Source organism: Manacus candei, unplaced genomic scaffold (assembly GCF_025592945.1).
Source record: "Manacus candei isolate 608988 ecotype Guabito, Panama unplaced genomic scaffold, ASM2559294v1 h1tg000077l, whole genome shotgun sequence".
NCBI lineage: Eukaryota > Metazoa > Chordata > Aves > Passeriformes > Pipridae > Manacus > Manacus candei.
Genome location: NW_026138125.1, coordinates 6394954 through 6415901, shown reverse-complemented (window position 1 = coordinate 6415901; position 20948 = coordinate 6394954). Strand labels below are relative to the sequence as shown.

Genomic DNA, 20948 nt, shown 5'->3' with positions numbered 1-20948 from the left:
CAAGTTAATTTGTCTTCTAAATTTAGCTCACAATTAAGGAAATGACATCAGGTGATCTGAAATCCAGAAGGCACTTTAGGATATGATTTTGCCCTTTTTTTTCTTCTTCTTCAAGAACACATTTAAAGCCAGAACGTGGATGCTGGTGCTACATTAAAAAGCTTCTTGACACCTTGACAAAGTAACAGCCTTAAATTTGGTGATTAAAAGCCCAAGTTCCATGGTAGTAAAATGGTGTTCCCAAAACATGTTTTCTGTAAGTAATCCCCTGCCCAGAGGGTCTGAATCCCAGGGTGTGAATCCCTCCTGTCCCTCAGTAAGAGGACAAAGATGACCATAATTTGGTTTATTTGGGACAGACCTGCCAGACAGGCCCAAAAACACCCCTAAGAAATCACCAAATATCAGACACTGTCAGCAGGAGAGGAAAAGGACAATTCTATCAGCCAAAAGATCCCAAAAAAAGAAATTTAAGTTGCAATTCTATTAATGCCATTCTCTGATAAGCACAAATTCACCAGACCTTCCCAACTCTGCCTTAAGCCAGGACAGAAGTGATGTGGCTGGTTACAGTAGTGCAGGATCCCTCAGAAACAGCATTCCACTCACTGAGGAAGAGGCAAGGAATATCTCTTCATGGACTGTCCCATGGGATAATACTCAATAATTATGCTGAGTTCTGGATTTCACAGCATTTTGGAAAATCAGACTAACCCTGTGTCAATGAAAGCAGCTACTCAAGGAGTCCTGTGCCAGCACAAGGTGCAAAAGATAAAGGAATTTTTCAGACCATCAATTATCTGGGTGAGGGAATTAGAGAGCCAGAATTTTAACCCACAGGTTATCAGTGCCTGACTCTTAATACCAGGGAAAAGAAATCTGGACTTGGGTACAGGAGTACAAACCACACATCAACCAGTTTGGATCTGTTTTGCTCAAGCAACGTTGGTGACAAAGGACTCGAGACAGCAAAGCAACTTGAGGGAGCCCAGGACAGCCAGTGTGGCTCAGCCCATGCCATGTGCCATGTCCTCACTGCCACTGGGACCAAAGTCACCTGGAAGGAGCAGGTTTGGAGCCAGCACGTGACACGGAATGTGCTGACGGGGTGTGAGGAGAAGCCAGACTTTGACCCTGCCTGGGAGGGAGGAGACCAACCCAGCGGGGCAGACTCACCCCCCAGCACTTGTGGGATCCCCCCAGAGCCTTCACTGCTCAGCCCCTGCCTCACCCACACCCCCTGCCCCCCACAGAACCCTGGGAGGGCTCCGGGAGGGAATCCCAGCTCGAGCTACAATTTAACTTCCCAAACCCAGAGGGAAGCAGAGCTCAGAGTGGACTTTGCACAGGACACCAAGTGCTGAGTCAACTCCCTCCCTCCTGCCAGGCCCAGCTGTGGAAACCCAGCCCAGGGAGGGGAAGGACCACTCCCTTCAGCAGGAATCACAGGAGGGAAAGGGAATCTCCAGAGCAAGGAACACTTCAATGCTGCCCCCCCCAACACACCCCCCAATTGCTAAGTGCAAACACTGAGGTGACAACTGTTGTCCTGTTTGGAAAGGACGAGGAAACAAATGTGTCCAAACACATCAAGGCTTGGGAAGCAGTCTGGAATTAAGCTGCCAGCTCAGCATAAACACAGGTCAGCCTAATTTTCATCCCAAACATCCTTTTGAGGAGAACGTCTCAGAGGCATGGGGAGCTGCAGGTTGGACTCGAGGCTTTTGGCAGGAGCATTTGGCAATCAGGGAGGATTTGATCTGGAAGTTCCATCCAGAGCAACTTTAATCACCTCTGAACAAACCATCCTCCCTGAATTTGTCCATCTGCGAGATCATTTTTTATCTCCACATGTTCTGAAACACTGAGTTCCACCGTTTCATTCTCCATCATTAGTAAATGTACTTTTTTTTCCTGTTTAAAGTACCTTCATCAATCATTTCAGAGGGTTTGATGTGAAGCAGCTGGCCGGGGTGAGCAGGAAGAAAAGACAAGTTATCAAGGTACTCAGCCCCAAAAAGCAACCCTAAAATATATTGCCATGGTTATCAGCCTGAGGTAGGATGTTGGAGTGGATTGGGATGGAGAAATTACAGGTACTCAGCAGTATGTGGGTTACCCACTTCAAATTCCCAACCTGATCTAAAAAGGAATGATGCTTAAAAGCCACATCATCCAAGTCTGATGCTTGGAATTCTTAGGATGCTTTAAAAGAACTCAGCAGATTTCAAGTTGTTGACATTTGGTAAAGTTATATATGTGCTCATATGGGACTTTTATTCTTAGTTATTAACACACCAAACCATGCATTTTTTCATTAGTAAAATAAGACTCTTCAGGTGTTAAGGACAGAATGATGATGTATTTCTAAGGCTTTGTTTCCTTTAAAATAATCACCCATCTCCACGAGACCGATTCTTCCCTTCTCCAGAGAATTCCAAAGTTGTACTTGGAGTGTTTTACACAGAAACCATAAACACAAGTTTAAGGGCTTCTGCTGCCAGATGTCTTTGCTGCTCACACACAAACAGGTGTTCCCCTTGTCACAGCTGAGGAATCCACTCAGCAGTAAATCCTCCTGGCAGCCCAGAACACCAGAGCTCCACAACTGCAACAAAAAAATGTTATGGGACAAAACTCTCACGTCTTTTGCCTGCTCCAGGTGTTTTTCCTGCAGCAGTCCATGAGTATTTAGATGGGAATGCAAAAAGCTGGAGCACCGAGATCGACGGGAGAACAGCTTTTAAAAATGAGAAGGCAAATTGTCTGCTTTTAATTTGAGGGTTTTGGTTTGCTTTGGGGTTTTTTGCTTTGTTCTGGGGTTTTTGTTTGGTTTGGGGTTTTTTATTTGTTTGGGGGCTTTTTTGTTGTGTTTTTATTTTGATTTTTTTTTTTCCTCAGGACAATGATTACCTCACACCAACATATTTGGTAAATCAGTGGCCAAACAGCAACAGTGACTCAACTTTCCAGTGCAGCAGCCTCAGGAGTGGTTAATTCTGTCCTATCAGGGGCAGCAGGACTGGTGTTATGGAGACCACACATGGAATCCCAGGCTTTTCTGAACCACCTTGTAATAAAAACTTCCTTGAAAACCAAGGCAAGCAGGATCCTGACGCCTCCCTTCCCCCAGCCAAGGTGGCTGTAACATTCCAGCTGCCTTAGTCCTCCCTTACAATGTTTGTTTAACCAATGGCTGTTTACACAGAGATTCCAAGATTGGTAATGCCCTGAACTCCCAGGAGCCCGGTTCCCTGCTGGGTCAGAGGAGAAATTCAGGCCTGGTGCTCACAGAGGCTGGAATTGCCCTCAGCACCTCAGGAGGGAACAGGGAGCACACACAGAAGTTACATTTCTACACGTGGTGTCTCCAGCCCAGCCCGTCCTTCCCAGGCTCGGGGCCACCTCCTTCAACTACCAAGAGTTTTTTTTAAGGATTCCACTTCCCAGAGAAGAGCTCTCCAGCACAAGGCAGCTACTGGCAACTCCATACAAAAGCTTTTTGTGTGGAAGCTCAGCAGTTCCCAAAGCGGGCCCAGGCTTCAGGGACCTCGTCAGCCCCAGAGTGGTTTGATCTCACAGTGCTGAGGATCATCTGACCAGGGAATGTCAGTCATTCCCTTCCCTTTGCCTCAGTCTACAAGCCCATGGCAGCCCACATCAATCCAAGGGCTCTTCCTCCTTGTCCTGTACAAATCAGCTGTTCCCAAGTGGCAGCCTGGCTGAGAACTAGTTGAACAACAAGAAGTAACCCAATTCCTGCATGTAATGTTCTGGATTTGCTTGGAAGGGGACAGGAAGAGTGTGGGACCAAACTCTCTCTCTGCTTCCACTGCCATTATCTCCATCTTTCCTCCAGAATTTTCCAGACAAGGCACTTTAGTTCCTAAAATTCCAGAAAGACTCCTCCAGCAACAAATAAACCAAGTCCTTTTCAGGGACTGGCAGGTGGAGATTCTGTTGAGCTGAATAAAAAGGTGAGCTGGCAAAGGTAAGTAAGAAAGGAATGTTATGGATCCCAGGATATGGATCCTAGGAATAAACAGCCTTGCTAGAGGAAAGGTGGTGGGGGGAAAGAAGAAAACCAATGTACATTTGGGCCTCTGTTCTCCACTGGTGGTAGGTCACTGTTGATGCCCTCAGCAGAATCCAGCCCCTCAAGGAAGGAAGGGTTTAAAGATTAAGACAATGCAACTTAAATATCCCAGTTAACTGGAAGCAGCCAAAGGAACAGGATGCTGGGAATTGCAGTCTGGGCTTTGGAATATTTGCTTGTCTCTTCCCTGAAAGGGAGGCAGGTTTGGGGCTGAGCTGAGCTGACCATGGCAGGGAAGAAACACATCAATGACATGTTTCATCCAACACATAAAGTGAGATTTGTCCATGATTTGGAACCTGCTCTAGACTTCTGGCCGTGCTTTATGCAGAAATGTCACAATACTGCTACTGGAGATCAATTTATCTCTCTTTTGCTGCCCATGCCTGGATTTGAACACACCAGAAATCCTCAAGTAGCATTTGAGGGAAGGTTCAAAGCAACCCCGAGGCTGATTTCACACTGCAGTGCCACCAAAGGCTGATGAGTTCAGGTGGTGGCCCAAGGACTTGGTCAGCAGCTGAACTCCAAGTACCACAAGCTCATCCTGATCTCTTCTTTCCAGACCGTGCCCTGATGTTTGGAAGATATTCCTGGTTTATGGCTTTTGTCAGTTTATAACTGAAATGGCACCAACATGAGAACTCCTGACAAGTGTCCTCCTCCTTTCACACTCCCCTGGCAACTGGAAGATGCTGCTGAGATGGAGATCTCTCAGCCCAGGGAGACAGATCCAGAACTGCCCCAGGCTGTTCAGCTGAGATGTAAAACCCCCAGATCAGCCTTTGCTTGTAAACATGACTCTCCATGCTGTGTTTTAATTCAGTATGGTCAGGCATTATCAAATATTATCAATATTTGAAGGACCTCACCTACGTTCTCCCCTCATCATTTCCAGCCCCTTGAGTGATTCTGATCCCCCTGGATCAGAATTTTTCCAGAGTCTTTGCACAAAGTCTCCTGCTGACCTGCTCAGTGTTAGTTTCCAGGAGCACTTAAATGTAGTTAAAATGTAACACAAATTAGATACTGCTAAGATTATGTTGCAAACAGCCTTTCCAAAATGTTTTCCTAAGTTTGGGATGCAACTTGTATTGTATCAGCCATTCTGTGACTGTGTCAGTCCCAGGCTTCTCTTTGGTTCTCACCTCACTGTTACCAGCGAGCCTGGGAGATAAAAGGGAATTTGGTCACCTGTTCTTTTGGATCATGGAATCACAGAATGATCTGGGTTGAAGGGACTTTAAAGATCATCTCATTCCACCAGCCCAGGTTGCTCCAAGCCCCATCCAACCCGGCCTTGGACACTTCCAGGGATCCAGGGGCAGCCACAGCTTCTCTGGGCAAGGACACGAAGGCATTTAAAAAGCAAGGGAAGAGAACAAAACCCTGTGAGAGCAGGAGTGCACTGAGAACCTTGGAAAAACTCTGGAAAAGACAACCAAATTCTTTTTAAAGATGCAGGGTTTAAAAATGATAGTTAACTCTGTCATGTTCCTGTTCTTACCCAACACAGAGAACAGCTCCACACACCAACACTCTGTCCTTTTCCCTGGGTAATTCTCCTCCTAGGACAATTCCTGCCAGCCCTTAATCCCACCCATCTCTCCCCTTGCTCCATCACCTTTTAACCCAACTCCTGCCCTCATTTTAAACCGACTGCAGAAAGCCACTGTCCCTTTTTTCCAAGTCCCTTTTGCTGCTTTAGCAAGCTGGATGAGCCCAGCCCAAAGTCTGAACCCAGAGTGAGGGGGTGAGGAAGAGGAACTGTCTCCCTGTTCTCTGATCAGCTTTTCTCAAAATCCTACAACTGAAACAAGCCCTCTGGACAAGTAGAAGGTAATTAAGTGGGTTTTGAAGCTGCCTGAACAATGAACAGAAGGGAACAGCGTTGGACTGGCTTTGGATAGGAGGAGGACAGTGGGAAGATGAGTTCAGATGAAGGAGAAGAGCTCAGGTCAACTGGAGCTCCCCCTCCAGAATATCCTTTGTCAGCATACAAATATCCCAAAAGTTCAGCAAATCCCACCAAATTCCAGCAGGCATTTTCTGACTCTGGCACATTAAGAAATGGGAACCGGTCGTTTACCTCTTCCCTGGGAATGGAAGAGCTTCCAACACCGTCATATTTATAATAACACTGAGAGAAACAGCTCAGGGATTATTAAATTTCCCAGAAATATTTTGGCAAACAGCATTTTAGAAAATTAATTGGCCTTTACTCGTCATCCATCCCGATGTTTTTAAGGCACTGGAAAAGTACAGCTCCGTTGGAGCACCGGGATTTTTCATGAGGGATTCACTCAGTGTCCAGTGGAATGAAACAAAAATAAAAATCCCCTTCTCACAAGTTATTCCTGGTTCCACACCTTGGTTTTAACACATTTATGGCACATGGAAAGCAGTCAGGAGCTCACAACTCATCTGGATTATTCTAAATGGGCAAGGTTAGATGAGGCTTAATTTGCTGGGGTCTGTCCCCACCCAGAGCCACAACCTTAAGTTAAATAAAACACAATCAAGCCATTAACGTTTCTAAAAGCCATTTAAGATAATCTTTTTGACAGGCTTTGTGTGAAATTTAATGAAATTCAATTATCCCCGGGGACAACTTGCAAAACAGGCCCTTTGTAAAATTAAAGATCAGAGAATTCAAATGAAAAATATTTAACCAGTGGTCTTTTCTGTGTTACTTTTAAAGCAGCTTCATAAACAAATGAAAAAATAAGTAACCTAATTCTTTATCAAAAAGTACAGTAATTGAAACAATTGTGTGCCATCCTGCAACTTTCACAGCCTAAATATTTTTCAACCCTGAAACGCAGAAATATTTAAAGAAAACACTTCCATCATGTAATTGCTGCGAGCTGAAGAGAACTATCTGTACCCTCTGCTGACAAACACCAGCAAAAAAAGTCTAAAATTAACAGTTACTGCAAAGTTTAATTTTGTCTCCTACACTTAGCACTGCACCTCAACAACAAAATTAAACCACTTCCCTGTTTGTGTGGAAATTCCTAGAAGGAAACATGTTTTTCATGTTAGAAGGCTTGATGAAATGATTGGTTAGATTTAAAAACAGACTGAATTACTGAAATCCAGGTATTCCAAACACAGCTGAGGGAATAAAGACCACTGTGATGATTTAGGCAGTATTTGAAGGCCGGAGATTAGTGTTATCTAGGTGAGATAAGAACTCTGGACCTGAAAAAATAAGGTCAGGCTTCACTTAGGAAAAGAAACCCCCTTTAAATCCCAAGTTGGTGAGGCACCAAAAGGCAGGAAGGTGCTGGAACACCGTGAAATCAGCTGGGAGAGCAAAGAGATCTGCAGATAGAGCTGGGATGGGAACACAACTGCTCCCTGAGGGACAGGATGTCCCTCAAGGGCTCCCCCAGGACCCAGCCAGGGTCAGACCTTCCTGGGTGCCTGGAGGAGGTGGGAAGGCCCCAGGGATCTGCAGACAATGCCAGAGGTGGGGGAGCTCAGGGGCAGGGATGTCATTCCATGAATTTCATGGAAGTCACCCACGATGTCCTGGGCCTTGGGGACAGAGCAGCCTCTGCACCAGGACCAGTGGTGGCTGCAGACTGGGCACAGCTCTGCTGGGAAGGAGCTGGAGCTTTGGTGGGCACTGCACTGGACAGGAATTCCAAACAGGACAGCCCCGTTTCCATTCAGAGCCCTGAGGTGACATTAAAACCAGGCAGACAGAGATGAAAGTTTGGTGCTGCATCCAAACTTCCAGTACTCATCTAAAATAAAAAATCAGCTTTAAACAGGAAGTAGGGAACTTTTTTTCTCCCAATTCTGTCCCTACACTGCAGATCAAACTGTTCCCTGGCCCTCGGGCCACGGTCACACACTGAGCACATCCCTTCCACAGAGCACCTGGAACACCTGGCCACGGAGCTGCTCCTCAGGGCTCCATAGGATGATGTCCCTCTGCTCCCAGAGCAGGTTGTGGGTTGGGTTTGGATTTTAGGTTGCTCTTTTGTAAGTGGGACAGCCTGACAGGAGCTCCGAGCTGCACCCAGTGCAAACCACGCCGGTGTTTTCCCGGCACACACTCCAGGCTCCCAGGCAGGAGAGGAGGGAATGCTGGAGCCCTGAAGCTGCAGGAATGCTGGTTCAGTCCTCCTGGCACTGCCCCCCTGCCTGCACCACCCCTCAGTGCTGGGTGGCAGCTCATTAGACACCGCTTGGCACAAGCTCCAGCTCCCAGGGCTGCCCTGGGAGCAGAGAGGGATTTGTGTTCCCTCTGCAGCTCCTTCCCCTGGCAATCCAGACACACTCAGACAGAGGAGCCACGGATCAGCTCTAAAACATCCTTCAGAGCTACACTCAAGCCTATAAAAAAAAAATCAAAACTAATCCCTCAGTTGCTTTACCCCTTCCCATTTTTTTTCGCCCCTAGAAAATCAACCAAACAAAATTTCCAGAACAAACCAACCAACCCCTTGTGTGTTGACTCGCCCTCATAAAGAGTTTGGCATCTGTCAGAAAACACACAAACACCATCCTAAAGTGGGTTTTTTTGACCACTTTCTCCCTCCTGCATTTCGTTGTAGCATCAAGTTTTAAAAGTCAATCTGCCACCTTTGCAAGTTAGAAAAATTAATCCTTTTTCTGGTGAAATGGCAGGAAATCATTGACTGGAATGGAAAACACAGGAGGAGTTAAAGCTCTAGAAAAAGCAACACGATTCTGAGCTATACAGACTCTCACAGTTTTCAAAATAATTGTGCAGCCACTTTCTGCAAACAAAACCTTCAGGTTAAATTGTCTTAAGCAACTTATCAGGTATCAGCTTTTAATGGTGTCAGTGGGCAGAATTAAAGCAGCAAAACTTCACTCATTTGCTGCCATCCTTGCAGAGACAGTGGAACCTTCCCAACTGGGAGAACAGCCTCATTTAGGCACAAACCAAAAGGAGAGCAGACAGTAAAACCCAAATTGCATTGTAATTCCCACATACAATTTCGTTGTAAATGAAAAACACTGTTCATTTTCTTAGTTTCAGCTCTGTCGACGACTTCAGGAAGCTCAGAAAACTGAAGGATTGGAGAAATATTGGGGGTTTTTTAAGCCAAGATCCAGCGTTTTAGTTCATTATCTACTCCCTCAGTCCAACTCACTGACTGTAGGCAACGTTTCCCCCCTGTAATTAAAGAATTACAAGAGCAGGGCAAAGCATCCTGGCATTTCTCACATGCCCATCACAGTCAGGAATACGCAGGAGTTTGCTTTTAACTGCATTCGGGTTGCAGCATTTCGAAAGGAATTACCACCTAATTACAGCTCCAGATAAATCCTCAGAAACACAAGTTTTATCCTAACAAATTAAGGAATGCCAGGAGGCGGTATCCAGCCATTTAAATGATTTCAACAACATGTTGTTGTCGAAACTCTTGCCAACTAATGGTGCCCAAACATCACAGGAAGGCCGTGCCAGTGCAGCTTAACAGTTACCAACAAGCTGCTTGGTGAAATTAATTACAATTTTGGACTGACTCTGCGTCCTGGTGATTAATTAATTTATTATTAATCTGAAACAGGTTATCCTGCACCAATTTAAGCAGAAACACCAGCACTACCACAGGGGGTTTTTAGGATTGGGTAATACTTAATTTACCCTCAAACACTGAGCTGGCATCCCAGCCCAGGGCTCCTGTTCCCCCCCTGCCAGGCTCCAAAGTCACCGGGATTTGGGGTTTCCAGCGTCACTCGGACCTTCCCTGGCACCAACACAATTGGAAGTGTGTCCCTTGCTCATTTTCTCCCGGAGAGGAATCCCAGCCCAGTTCATTAGGAGAACCCTGACAAAGGAAGCAGAGAGGTAAAAGTCCCCCCCCGGCCCCGCTCATCCCTCTTGGACCGAGAGCCGGAAAACGGGATTAATTAATCTGGGAGAGCTCCCAACCAGAAGGAAGAGAAGGTACATTCTGTCACTGAACTATTTGGGGAATAACTGAGGGTTTTGTACCCACCTCTGGTCAGGTGCTGTCCCAAAGCAGGACCTCCACACTCAGCCTGAGCTGATCCCATCCCAACTCCCCTCCAGCTGCTCCCGCCCGCAGGAACAGGTGGGATTCCCACAAATGCTCCCCTCATTTCCAAGGGTTTTTCTAATCCCTCTGACCACATAACCAGAGATTTATGCCTCCAGTTAGGAACTGAACTGTCTGTTTTTCTTGTTTCCATTACACAGCCTTAGCCAGGAAATCCAGAGGAAAACCAGGAATGTGGATCTTTCTCACCGAGGCTCACTTGGCTGTGAATCCATGACAAGAATTCCTGCCATGGATAAACCCTTCTCTGCTCCCTTTCCACCAGCAACTGAAGGATTTGATGCATCTAATGCACATTTAGGACTTTGAGCCACAGAGAGATGTCATGTAAACAACAGGGTAGTAAATATTCATTTTCTGTGGGATTAAACCTAAATATGCTCCGCTTTTTCTAAGGAAAAACCTCCACCACCACACAGACACTGTGGGGAAAGAAGACAAGAGATGCCACAAAGCCACTGCCACCCCATAACACTCCAATTTCCATATGGAAATAATAAGATGTGCCCAATTTCGAGCACCCAGGCAACAAAACCCACATTAAGATTCCATCTCCCGAGAACTCGGCTGTAAAATCCGTAATTTTCCTGATCTTTTGAAGGAGTTCTCATTTGCAGCAACATCAGAGAGCCAACAGCCCATGGATGCTCCCATCCAGCTCCAGCAGGCATTTGCATTAATCTGCTTTTGGTTAATTAAGTGGTGGAAAAGCATCTCCCCCTCACCCAGAAATCTCTTCCACGCTCAGATTTCCCTGTCAAAACCTCCCTCTTTTTTTTCCAGCCTGGAAAAAACTACAAGTGTAGAAGGCTAGAAGGAAAAAAGTAGGAATGAAAAACACTAGAGTTACTGTTATTTTTCCCCACCTACCTAGAACTAATGATAGGACAAAAAATAATGTCTGTGGTTAAACACAGAAGGAAAAAAAAAGTTATTTATTTGTCCTTATTTACACATCAGCCAAACCCATCACCTAAGGAATTTTGAGCCCATCACCTAAGGAATTCTGCCCCCAAATTCCAGAAAGGGGGGAGAGAAAAAAAGGAAAAAAAAAAAAAGGTATTCAAATACTTCCATTAAAACCAGCTGAAAACTATTATTCATGAGAGCAGCAATTATCTCTTGCACCCCCAGAGAGCACAAAGCAGCTTTTCCCCTCGCACACAGAACACCTGCCCACCAACTCAAAGCATCCAGAATTAGGAAGATAAAATTATTTAAGCTTTATTTATGAGCAAGGACTCGTGTCTGAAGGGTAGATAAAGCAAATAAACTCCTGACAGCAGCATCTCTGGGAACATTTGTAAAGCAGAGCATCACTAAATGATGCTCTTATATTGCACTGGCACAAGCACAGCTCTTGCCCATCACCCAGAAGGATTCAGGGCTTGTAAATGTTAAGTATTAACAGTCAGAAATAGTTAACAGCTTCTTGTCCTGTAATCAGGTAGAATATCAAACTCTACATAAAGGTATCTATGCTTGAAAACAGAATTAAGTAGGTTTACAAGTCCTGCTCTCACCAGTGCTGGGGTATTGCCCAGTGATAACACGTTTAGCATAAAAATAATATGAAATCAATATAAAAAAGTGTGCACTCTCATTAAAAAAAAAGGAATTTTGAGCAGGATTTTACTGCCAAAGCACCACTAATCTGAAGTGGTTTATTGCCCTGCCTGTGCAATAAAGTGAGGAGGGTCCAACCACAGTCACAGGAACACACAGCAGAGACAAACCCACAGACACTCCCAAACCTGCAGCAGGGTTTTCAAGGGCTACCAAACTAATTATGAAATTAATAATGACTAAAAAGAAAGTTACACCAGTAAAATTAAAGGAAGAAGTCTCACCTTCCCCCCCCCAGATTCCTTTAGAACACCCAACCAATCCAGGTTCTGAAGTCACAGCAGGATCTTGGGATTTACAGTTCTAGTTATTATTTTTTTGTTTGGGGAGGGGGAAGATAAATTTAAACAAAGTAATTTCCCTGATAATAAACAGTGTGAGACAGGAGAGGAATAAATTAAAAACCAGAGAACAAAACAGAAAATGCTACTTCAACTACAAAGGTACCTTTGCCAGGCCTTTTCCTTCAGCAAAATCACTCAAGACCTTGTGAGAGGCTTGAGAGTGATGTGGCATCAGGAGAGACAGAGAGGACCAAGGCTTGTCTGATGTGGATTCTTTTGCTCAGGTGATTTTTAGCACGATTTTAGCTTAAATGAGTTGTAAAAAATCTAAGTCTTGCCCCTTGCAAAACTCAGAGCTGCAGAAGCACTTTGAGGAGGGACCACCCAGGCACCAAAGGCGGAACAGGTAGAAGGAAAGAAAGGATGTTTAGGGAAATAAGGAGCTTAAGAGTAACAAAAGGAAACGGGAGCTGTTGAACCGCAGCCCCCACGAAAGATCGGGGTTGAGAACAATCCACTGCTTCAACATCTCCCCCACTTTCAGCTGCACGGGGTGTATGCTCCAGAAAATCGGAGCAGATGATGAAAGCACAGGTTCTCTGCTCCCGAAATGTCACAAAGCCCAGCTGAGCAACCACCACAAAACCCGGAGAGCACAAACACCCTTCCTTGGGGGAGGGGAGGACACAGATAAATATCTGGAGAGAACCTTCTCTGGTGAACGAGCTGTTTTAGTTACTGTTTTCCTGGCTAAGCTCACCTCCAATGTTGCCTCGCCTATAGCACAGGAAGCTCGTTCAGAAGTATTTTATTATTCCTTCAGGACCTTCTGTTCCTTATTAAATCAAAACCACACACAGGTTTATCTCAGAAGTGTATTAGAGGGCACAAGGAGAACCTTGACCCGGGCACTTTGTTTTCACGTTGAGTTAATGTGCATTCATCTCATCCTCCTGGATTACTACAAACCTACACCCACTTCCAGCCGAGCATCTAACAAATATTTTAAAGCCTAATAACAACACAGATGCTCTTTTTCAAATATCTTAGTCAGAAGGGGGAAATGTTTTCACTCTCTTAGCAAAGATGATCAGAGCCACTGGAAATTCCTGTCCATTTTCAGGGTTTCACACAGCACTTTGCAGATAGTAAAATAAAATCTCTTTGAACCTGAAGAGGCTTCCACACCCACCAGGCTGCAAAAAAAAAAAAAAAACAAAACAACAAACTCACACCGTTTTCACCTATTTAAAGAACAGGGGTACTAATTGGCTCGGTAAACATCTGCAGAAAATAGCTGTATATAAAAATAAAGTAAGAAATAACAGCAAAACCGACACCCAAACAGGCCGCGAGGAGCTGGAGACACCGGGGGAGAGGAAAACCAGGTACATCCACACCTGAACTCCAGGATTTCCTCAAACACCGCCAATATTCTAAAATATAGAGCCTGGGCAGGCTCATTGTGAGCCTAAAGATTGGAAAAGAAACTTCTGGTGATGATGATGCGACTTATTTCAGTCTAAAACTCCACCTGACGAATCGGTTTTAACACTACTCATAAAAACGCCTAAAATCTTAAATAACCTTCTAATTTTGGTCATAAAACCAACAGCTTGCTGTTGAACTCGTTTACTTTCAGACCCGCAGCAGGACCGCAGACATTCTAAAATTTTAGGCGAGCAGAAAGTAGTTTAGTAATTGTTAAGTACCGGAACACTTAATGTGTAATACCAGAATAACCACCAAAACAGTGCCATTAACACGAGGAGCAGTCCGGAGTGCAGTTTCCTGCTCATTTAGCCAAGATTAATTCTTCACGAGCAAGAGAAACGTTCTTTCTACCTCACCAAGGACAACCCGAGCAAGAAATGCTGAAGAAAAGTCGGGGTTTTTTTTTGTTGCTCAGCCTTTCTTTTTAATATGCGTGATGGGTAATGTCAACAAAAAGGATCTTAGAGGGGGAAGAAAGACAGGCAGGGAGAGCAGATGGCACCAAGTCTTCGAGAAACAGGGAGGGAGGGGGGGAAAGTTTCCCTACAGAACACATCCCTGAATGAAGAGGAACGCTGCTTAACTTAATCACATCAGGAAAAGGCGAAAGACAAAGTATTTTACCGCCAGACAAAACGTTTCGTTTCCAAAAGGGGAATAAAACCCACGAAACCCCGCCGGCCTTGCGGGTGTCCTTACCCTGCCCTGCTGTTCCTCCGCTTCGAACAGGGAGGGGGGTTTTTTTTGGGGGGGGTTTTATTCCTGGCGGCGCTGCCCCCTCCTCTCGCAGCGCATCGAGCGCGCACGGAACGGATCGATGGCGCTCCAGACACAAGACTAGACGATCCATTTACCGACCGCAGCACGAAAAAAAAAAAAAAACACAACAAAATCGTCCTGTTCAGCAAAAAACCCCTCCGCCCTCAGCACCCTGAAATCCTAAAGGGCGGCGTTGCGGGGAGCTGAGCTCGCTGGTGGCTCTGAGGGTGATAAACGAGGGGATTTCTGCGCGCCCCGCCGGGCTAAAAACCTCCACAGAGCGCTAAATACACCGAAATAAACTAAATATCCATCCCAAGAGCAAGCAGGGAGTGCTCGTGAAACAGTATTAGATCCTTACGCGGCTCCTAATCGGGTTTTTTTTTGGGGAGACTGATGGGGTTCCGAGCAAAACAGGACCAAGAGTTGCCCAACCACTGGTTGCTGCCATCGTTTCCCTCGTGGAGCAGCGTGGGGAAAGTCCTCGCACCCCGCTCCCTTCCCAGCGCTCCGAGCTGGCCCTTGGAACTCCAACTGTGCTGGTTTCGAGAGGGAATTAGTGGTTTTCGCACTGAAGCGAAACATAAAGGGTTACAAATGATTGTTTAGAAACCGAAAGCCCGGCTTTTCACCCCAGTTCTGTTCGTACATCTCACCCCTCGCTGTCAGCAAAGGCTCTCGCAGCAGCACCTATTCTAAATTAATGAAGCATTAACGAAGGTCGACGTTCACCAGTGAATAGTCCCGGAGTAAGAGATCAAACTGAAGCAAAAAGAGCATTTCGGCCGGGTAATTCTTATTTAAAAACACGCCATCCAACACCAGCGACTGCGCTGCCAGATTACTGATGTGACACTAGGTGGTTATGTCTCCACATTTATTCCACACAATTGATCTGAAATCCAAGCGCTGCGCGTGTTTGCAGTGCTTCACGCTATTATATTTTTAAGAATAAACATAAAAGCAGCTTCTGCCTTTGCAGCCAAACATTTGTCACCTGAAGAAAACGCATTTCTCCTCAGCCCAAGCTTCCAAGGGCTGACCCCAAAACCCTTCCGTTTAAAGCAACAGATCCAAGAACATTCACTTACCTGATGAACAAGAGATAAGAAAAACAGCGAACGCCAACTTAGTAGCAGCTCCCATTTTCCAACGCTGTTAAAACATTTAAGTGACTTTTAAGTATCCAGTTTCCTGGGTCCTGCAAGCTGGAAAAAAAAAAAAAATCTCCCTTCTTGCTGAACCGTTATAAAGCAATTTATAGCAACATCTCTGCAGCAGGTAGTGTTCAGAAAACACTAAAATCAGGTTTGTTTAGACACTGACGACCTCCCCGCGGCTCTTTCTAGAGAGAATCCGGGTCGAGGGAGGGATAAATATATTTGGAACCGTGTTTCAAAACACACGTGTCATTTGGCTTCTGTACAAACGGTGGCAAAATTCAATTCGCAAAAGTAATGCTACGGATCCACTTAAAAAAAAAAAGGGAAAAAAAAACCAAAACAAGAAGAAAATAAGTCAAGAATTAAGCTGCTGGACACGACGAAGTCTCTGAGTCTCCAAGTGTTTTCCACATCAAGCGCAGTGCAGGATCATCCCTCGTGGATGTCGGGGGGTCGGGCCGGGATGAGTCCACACGATGTTTTCGTCCTGCCTCCCCCTCCTCACACACCTTGTAGTGTTTGGGAGAAAAGCAGCTCCATTCCAGTTCCAAACCTCGGGGCGAAGGGAGGAAGTTCTGTCAGTTCCTCGACGAGAAAATAAAAAACTACCTTAAAAACCAGCCACACGTGGGTCTTCTCTTTAATAATGCTGAGGGATTTCGCGCAGCCCAGCCGAGGAAAAGGGAGGAAAAAACCAACAGTTTGGTACCAAACCAACCTTTGGGAAGGGGCAAAGCTCTAGTCCTTGGCCAGGCGGCGAGAGCAGCGCATCCCCCCGGCTCCGCCGTCCTTCTCCAGCACTCCCGAATCCCGGCAAGATTTCCAATCCTTCTAGGAGATTTCCATCCCCTCCCCCCGCAAAGAGGCTATATTTGGTTTTTTAAACGCACGGGAGCGACTGGGGAGGGGGGTAGGAGAAAAAAAAAAAATAAAATAAAAAAAATGCAGTATCCAGGCGCTGGGGGAGGAGGAGGAGGGTGGTATATTCTTTGTGGCAAATCCTTGCTGGAGCGCCGAGCTTCCTTCCAGGAGAGCTGGGCTTCTTTGGAAGGGAGGAGGCGAGCGGGGCTGTGCCTCACAGGATGGATGGATCCGGGATTCACGGGGCCGGGCTGGATCCACGTTCCTCACGGGGCCGGGCTGGATCCAGGCTCCTCAAGGGTCCGGGCTGGATCCAAGATTCACGGGTCCTGAATGGATCCACGCTCCTCACGGACGCATCTCCTCCCGGCCGCCCCGCCGCTGCTCACACGGACCCTCCACCGAACCCACCCCTCCGAGCTCGATCCGGTTGTCGCCTCGTTTTTTTCCTCCTCTTTTTCCTTTTCCTGCGCGGAGCGAGGAGCAGCAGGACACGGCAGGGGCGGGGAGGCAGCGCCTTCCCCCCGCGCCTCCCACACGGCGGAGCGGGGCGCGCTGCCCTGCTCGCCCTCTCCCCTAACTCTGACCCCGGCTCAGCTCCCCGGTCTCCCGGGCGGCGGAGGCAGCGCGGCTCAGCCCAACTTTGTCCCTCCAGCAGTGCAGCTTAGGGGCGGAAAGGCCGAGCCGGGGGGTTCTCTCCGGGCGGCGCCGGCCGTGCCTAGAGCCCGCCGAGCGCGGCTGGCAGCGCAGAACAGCCGTGGGTGCCCCGCTGCCGCTGCTCCGCCGTGGTAATCTCATATCTACCCATTCACCCGAGTGGCGTGCGGAGAACCGGCCCAAGATGGCGGCGCCCGGGCGATTGTTTTTGTTTCCTCTCCGCCTCCCCCTCCTTCCCCGCGGCCGCGGCGGCCGCCGCCGATTGACAGCGGCCCCGCCCAATCGCAGCGCGGCTCTCCACGCCTAGCCCCGCCCAGCCCCGCTCGCTCCGCCTATCGGCGGCGGGGCGGGGCCGGCGTGCGGGAGCGCGCGCCGCCCCTCGCGGCCCGCGCGCGCCGCCTCACGGGCGCGCTCCCGGCCCGCCCCGCCCGCCCCTCAGGGCGCGGCCCCTCGGGCGCCCTCGCCCCGCTCCGCCCCGACCCTCACCCCGTGTCGGCGGTTCGCCTCCTGCGAGGGGTCGGGGGGCTGTTTGGTGCTGCCGTCCGCAGGTGATGGAGGGAAAACGCCAGGGGGGCTAGTGGTGTCCTGGTTCTGCGTCTCACCCGCACCCCAGCCTGGAAATGGCCCTGGAAATGCCCCACAGGTGGCCCTGGCGGGAGCCGCGGCTGTGGGCACGTTCCTCGGGGGCCTTGGTGCTGTCACAGTGTAGAATGAGGCTCACGGAACGGGTTGGAAGGGACATGTAAGATCATTTCATTCCAATCTTTATGCCATGGGCAGGGACACCTTCCACTAGCCCAGGTTGCTCCAAGCCCCGTCCAACCTGGCCTTGGACACTTCCAGGGATCCAGGGGCAGCCACAGCTTCTCTGGGCAACCTGGGCCAGGGCCTCCCCACCCTCCCAGCCAGGAATTCCTTCCCAATATCCCACTTAACCATGCCCTCTGGCAGTGGGAAGCCGTTCCCGGTATCCTGTTACTCCATCCCTTATCCAAAGCCCTTCTCCATGTCTCTGGCAGTCTCTCCCCCCCCAGATACTGGAGGGCACCTGGACTGTGTGCTATGACACTGTCACACCACGATCCCACATTAAAAGGTGGTTGTTTCTCCCCTTCGTGTCACGTGCAGGTCATTAATTAATTAATTGCTCTGTGCTGCCCTCCCTGAAGGACAGGGTGCTCCCCTGGCGTGGTGGCCGAGCTCCCTGGCACCGGCACCTTGCTCAGCCTCCCCCCAGATCACAACAAACTCCTGTTTCCTATCATTATTTGTCCCTTGGGCCAGCAGTTCCCAGGATTTATTTGGGGTGAGAGAGCTTTTGGATGTTCCCAAGACAAGCACAGCACTACAATGTGTGACAGAGGGAGGCAGAACAAACGGGCTTGTTCTCCAGTAGGCATAAAGCGGTTGGATTTGGGATAAAGGAGGGACAGAGCAGGATGGATGGATGATTTCCTTCTATTTGTAAACACTTTGTACCCCTCTGCACAGAACACTTTGCACTAAATCATCCCCCTTGAGGACGGTGGGTCTGTCTCTTGGTGTCACTCCCTACACTTTTTTTAAATGGATGTCATAAAAATGACTTGCCTCTGGATAAAAAGGAAGACATGGCCCTTAGATCTGGAGATCCAGGTGGGAAAGCACAAGGGCCTTGGCACTGGCCTTTAATTTCTCTATCCCATAAAGGCCTGTAATTGCATAAGCAGTGAGCACCAAGTTCTCTGAGAACTGGATATGCTGTTCACTAACCCCAGATAGGTATTGAGTGATTCCAGATTCCTTTTCAAACTGCCCCATGGCACATCCTAAGTTTTTTTTTTAAGGGGTATGAATACTAAGTGGTACTAAACTGGAAGGAATATTACATATCTTTCCCATATGTGAATATACAGCTGAGCCAATGCCAAGTAACATTGCCAGGCTGTGCTAATTCACAGATCAGAGTTCAGCAACCAGACCTGGTGATCCACCAGCATTCAGACACCAAGAAAGGCACCTACTTCAGTCTATTCACATCGAGGTGTCTGCTTGAGGTCTTAATCAGGGCATCCTTGGCATGTCCCAACACTTCCCAACTACTAAATTCGTCCAGCGACCGTATTTTTTTTTTTAATGATCTGAAACATCCCGAGCTCAAAACAAGATGTCAGGGCTTGTGCACATCTCGAAGCATCAAGACATGTGGCAACACCTTTTATGCCACCCTTTCTCCAAGTGTTTCAGAGTGATTTACAGGCGTTAATTAACGTTGAGCGTTACAACACTCCTACTTAATCTGGAGTTTTTTAATATTCTTCAATAGCAGAATATTTAAACGTGACCTGTTCTGCAGGTTGGGTTTTCACATGGCTCAGCTGCTTCCCAACCCCGGCCTGTTGCCACATGAGCAGGAAATTATAGCTAAAAATATTGCTAGTGTGTGTGTGTGTGAATACATATATATATATATATATTTATATATGTTTGTATTGTAGGTATTTGGCTTAGGGTTTGTTTTTTTTTTACCCACAGAATGTAAATTATGGTCCATACTTGTATTTTACCGATTATTTCTGATAAAAATAGAACAAATATGTCACCTGTGTAACAACATTTGCATGGATGTCACAGTAAGGAGCTGTCTCTTACTCAAGCAGCTTCTTATCCTTGGGCAGGGGTGGGTTTTTTTGCTGGCAGGATTCCTTTAGCAGAGCAAATCCTTCTGGCCACCCAGGAAATATTACAAACCCAATAACAGTGTGGGGTTAATCTTGTCAATCACCTGTTTATCAGGACCATGGGAATCACCAGTGAAGCTTAATTCTCTTTTTCTTCCAAGTTTTGAGGCTGAATGGGAGCCAGTGCTCTGTGAATCAGGATGATCACCTGCATTAGAGATTTGCTCCCATTTAATTGCATTTTTTTTAAAAAAAGGGCGGTTTGGTGCAAATATTGTGGGGAAAGTGCCAACCATTTTTATGAGATACTTGAAGCAAAATGCTCCAAGGGCTTTGGGCAAGGCTGTTGTTTTATTGCTCGTAAAAGGATGAGTTTTATCCCAAGTAGACACATTAAATGTCAGCACAGTTGCTGTCTGCTCTTTATTTTTAAATGTCTTTCTCATGTGAATTTTTGGGGGTGTTTCCCTTTTTCACCTTTTGGCTCTTCACTTCTATTTTCCTTTCGCCTTAAAACTCCAGATTTAATTTTTATTTTTTTTTCCCTTTCCCCCTCTTCCAAGATCAATCTGTCTCTGCATTTTTAATGAATCATTTGCTGTGACATATGAGCACTGAAGACACAGTGTCAGGGACTTAAGCATCTGTGGAGAGCAGGAGGAGCAGCAGAGAGATGAAATGAATGTGATCTTAGCTCCAGTCTTTTGCTCATGTGGGATGGTTCTTTGCCTAGAGGCAGCACAAATATAACTTTCCTTTTAGGGGAATAATGAGGAGAATTAAAACTCAGCAATGTCTCTTTTTTTTTTTCCTCAGAAATTGAGGATTTGAGGATTTCAGCTCTCCCCACACTCAGCACTGAATCAACACCCAAACCCAGCGTGATAGGTAAGAAACTTTTTGTGCAGGACTCATTCACAGCACCTACAAAAGCATTTTTAAGTGGGGTTTGTCATATCAGGAGTAGAACCCTTGGTGTTATCTCCTTAATCTTCCCTCATGGTGTAAATAATTCTCCCTCTGAAACTCTGAAGGGAGAGAGGAGCAGGTTCAGGCACTGTCCTTACACAACCAAACCAAAAAAGGCCAAAATGGCAAGGAATTCATCTCTCTCCTCACCAGCCAGCTTGACTTGCCACTGGGAAGAAGTGCAGATACTGGAGGACAGCCTAAATTAAAAATAAATAAATAAATAAATAATTAAAAGCAACTGCCTTAAAGTATTTTTAGTTTCATATACATAACTTATGTGGAACTCATAATATTCCAAAAGAGTT

The 20948-nt window shown here is 46.9% G+C and overlaps 1 protein-coding gene and 1 long non-coding RNA gene across 4 annotated transcripts in view; one reads left to right on the top strand and one right to left on the bottom strand.

Annotated features, from left to right (window-relative positions):
- Positions 1-17258, bottom strand: part of ACVR2A (activin A receptor type 2A) — a 49522-nt gene extending 32264 nt beyond the window's left edge. Inside the window, exon 1 of one of the 2 annotated variants that reach the window (XM_051810177.1) lies at positions 15422-17258. In XM_051810177.1, coding sequence (XP_051666137.1) covers positions 15422-15476 — 55 coding nt within the window. In that variant the 5' untranslated portion in view covers positions 15477-17258. The remainder of the gene's footprint in view (positions 1-15421) is intronic. The other variant, XM_051810178.1, reaches the window with a different exon arrangement.
- A 176-nt stretch (positions 17259-17434) lies between these two features.
- The window catches only part of LOC127481215 (uncharacterized), a 153999-nt gene continuing 150485 nt past the window's right edge, over positions 17435-20948 (top strand). The window contains exons 1-2 of one of the 2 annotated variants that reach the window (XR_007908148.1): positions 17435-17559; positions 20488-20559. This is a non-coding gene — a long non-coding RNA (uncharacterized LOC127481215). Of the gene's footprint in view, positions 17655-20487; positions 20560-20948 lie in introns of both variants that reach the window. The other variant, XR_007908149.1, reaches the window with a different exon arrangement.